Consider the following 3,384-nt stretch of genomic DNA (forward strand, 5'->3'; position numbering starts at 1 on the left):
AGATCAACACTCCCACCCAACTTGGTGTCCTCTGCAAACTTACTGAGGGTGCACTCGATCCCCTCATCCAGATCATTGATAAAGATATTGAACAAGACCGGCCCCAAAACTGAGCCCTGGGGAACACCGCTCGTGACCGGCCGCCAACTGGATGTAACTCCATTCACCACAACTCTCTGGGCCCAGCCGTCCAGCCAGTTTTTGACCCAGCGCAGAGTACACCCATCCAAGCCACGAGCAGCCAGTTTCTCCAGCAGAATGCTGTGGGAAATGGTGTCAAAGACTTTACTAAACTTTTACCGTAAGAGATTATGGCCAATAATTTGACTGTTCTATAAACTGCAGTCTTATTACTATGTATTTGAAAGGACTTAGTTCTTCAAAAATGAGTAGGGAAAACATTGCAGGTTTTTTTATTACCTTCTTAGAAAGTAAAGTTTAATAAAATGAGTGAAGGGGAGAAATGATCTCTTGCTTCCGTTACTATAGATTTTCTAAAGTCAGTGCAGTCTTGCTGATTTACATAAGTTAAACTTGCTGTCTCATGTACCAGAGAAGAGAGTCTCGTCAGATTACCAAAATAATGCTTAGTACTACTCATACCCATATGAAGAATCTACTACATTTAGGCATTTAATATAATATAAACATGCAATATAGAGAGATCATTACATTTTGAAGTTATTTATGTACCTCTGTTTTCCCTTAAAAGAATAGTAGACAGAAGTGAACACGAAGCAATAATACATAATGAAACAAAAACAAGCATTGACGTTCACGCTGGTTACTCAAAGTGACATTATAAGGACATTTGTTCTTGATATTTTCAGTGGCCTCTTTGTATGTACATTACTTTTTCTCTTACGAAACCAAAAACAGAGAGCAGGAGAGGGGGCAGCAGCCGGGACCGGGATGCGGGAGGAGCATCCCCAGGCTGCACAGGTGGCACCGGCCCCGGGCACCCGCGGTGATCGGATACCGACTGCTGACTGCCGCAGCCATGGGCAGAATTTAGGGGAATAAAAGCTCGCCTCCATCCCAGTCTACCTGGTATCGGCAGGGTAAAGGAAGAGCTGAAATTACAGTTGGCAAAAAAATTCTTATCTCCTTATATGTAAATGTTTAATTGATTATATTTTTAATTTAGTAATGCTTGAGTAGGCTTCAGGATGTTTAGTACAGGATATTACTGCAGTAGAAACATCATCTCTGCCCAAATCTTGCTGTGCAATGGGAAATCATGATTGCAACAAGGCAGCATGTACGTGGGGGGAGGATTCAGAGGCACACTCAGGTCTAAATTGCAGAATGTAAAGTGAATGGGTCTCAAGCGGACCGGTCCCTCAAAGCAGAGCAGTGAGAACGTTCTTTGTGAAACTAAAGCTTAGTTCATGATATGCCTATTTACGTATGTGTTACGTGTGTGTAAGCTAGCGCAATTTGCCTACAATTTGACACCGGCGTATTCACAGGCACAATTACCCATTAGTAATTCCCATAAGAGTGCTCTTAGCTGTATCTGGTTCACTGCTGTAGATGTCTAATTGAACAGTCTGTTGCTTTTTCCTTTGTTTGTCTTTGTCTTTGCTGGTTTTGTTTACTTTCACCATTTTTCTGTCGTGCAGACCCATACATTTCTTCATATAATCACCCAGTCGTGTCTGACACTAAGCAGGATAGAGGATGGCACCCATGGTCCCACTGTGGAGGCTTGCAGCGGCAGCCCCTTGCAAACGTGGATGCTAAGAAACTACACAAGGCTGGAAGTCTTTAGAAACATTTTTTACAGCCCCACTGACTATTTCCTTTAACAAACGGTTGGAGGTTGGTATTAAAAAGCAAATATAACATGTAATTATTTAAGCTTTTCCCAGAAAAATGCTTCTCCGTTCTCTTCCTATTAAACTCAACTGAATTCCTTTCTTGTTTTCTCAGATGATTCTATAGATATATGATGTTATATATGTTTAGTGTTAGTTATTATTAATTATAACTAATTTTAGATTAATTCAACTGTCTTGAGCTACCTCCATGACCTATTGATGTCAACGTGATTGTTACTCTTTGCAATAGCTGGAGATTTGGTCCCTGTTCCAAGACATATAAATAATGCCAGTTGCATAATATTTTTCAGAAACGTTCATTGTGAAAATTCCCAATTTTAAGTAATTCAATCCTAGAGATACTAGTCACAGATAATTTCAAAACATCAACAGATAATTTTGAAACATTAATCACTCAAGGAATCAAAATACCGTGCCAACTACTGTTCTTCTTTCCTAGACAGTTTTGCTGGGTAATACAACGGTCAGTGATGGGGCAGCCCACGCGCAGGGGTACAAGCTGGGGTTGCTCCCATTTCGTATCTGCTCCCCAGTCAAACGATGCTACCTTCCCATCCGAGTGCATCCCATTGAGATCAGGCGAAAGCCGCTCTCGTTAGTGGCAGACCCCTAATAACCGTAGCCAGCAGGACCTCAGCAGGTGACGCGGAGTTTCAGCCTGCGCATTGCAGCCTGCAAAGCCGGGGGCCGATCACGGGCAGCACGGGCGCGGGGCGACGTCCTGCCCTGCCCACGCACTCCTTGCAGAGGCTATTTCGAGAAATGGCTTTTTTCATTTTCTAAGTACCTCTTCTGCTATGAACAATATTTTGCTGGTGTCTTTCATTTGCAAAAGTCGCTTTTTAAAACTGAGAACTTCCACAGTTGCTGATATTGCTGGTATCTATAATGACCACTAGACTAAAGCAATGCTGGAGTAAAGGATCTGTGCTCCATCATTTTGCCGTAATGTATTCAGAGTCTTCACTCATCAGAGCTATTATTTGCATACATTTGGTAAGCGGGAGACTACAGAGCTTGCTCCTGTGCATCTGCATGTCTGTACAGCTAGCTCTGCATCCATGCGTGTGTTCTCACGTTTGGGTAAGATAAAAATTTTAGGCTGGCTTGTATGAGTAACATATTGCCTAGTAATTAATTGTTTTCCAAGCAAATGAGACCTTTTTTGTAATAGCATAAATAATGAGAGAACACAGAAACAAAAAATTTATGAAGACGGTTGGAAATCCCAATGATATGGTAGTCTAGAATGAAATTATACATTGAATAAAAGGGAACAGCTGACGAAGGCAGCAGCAGCATTTTTAGACTTGTTTGCATTTCTGGTTATAGTAGAAAATGATAGCAGCTTAATTGCACTTAAAACAATATAAGTGAAGAATCAGTGATGCTTTGAGACCTGCTATTTAGTAAACAAGCTACTTCTGTTAGCACTACTAATTCTTTCCTCTTGTAATTAGAGGAAAAAATGCCTTATATTCATCATTGAATGCATATCAAATGGCCCCTCGCTGATTTGTTATAATATCTGCAGGCTTTT

General features: G+C 41.2%; 1 protein-coding gene across 1 annotated transcript in view; it reads left to right on the top strand.

Annotated features, from left to right (window-relative positions):
• The window catches only part of GALNT13 (polypeptide N-acetylgalactosaminyltransferase 13), a 148,366-nt gene extending 146,555 nt beyond the window's left edge, over nucleotides 1-1,811 (top strand). The window contains exon 12 of the mRNA XM_009273149.1: nucleotides 1,626-1,811. Within this exon, the coding sequence (XP_009271424.1) occupies nucleotides 1,626-1,811 (186 nt within the window). The remainder of the gene's footprint in view (nucleotides 1-1,625) is intronic.
• Nucleotides 1,812-3,384: the final 1,573 nt, after the last annotated feature.

Source organism: Aptenodytes forsteri, unplaced genomic scaffold (assembly GCF_000699145.1).
Source record: "Aptenodytes forsteri isolate BGI_AS27 unplaced genomic scaffold, ASM69914v1 Scaffold174, whole genome shotgun sequence".
NCBI classification, from domain to species: domain Eukaryota; kingdom Metazoa; phylum Chordata; class Aves; order Sphenisciformes; family Spheniscidae; genus Aptenodytes; species Aptenodytes forsteri.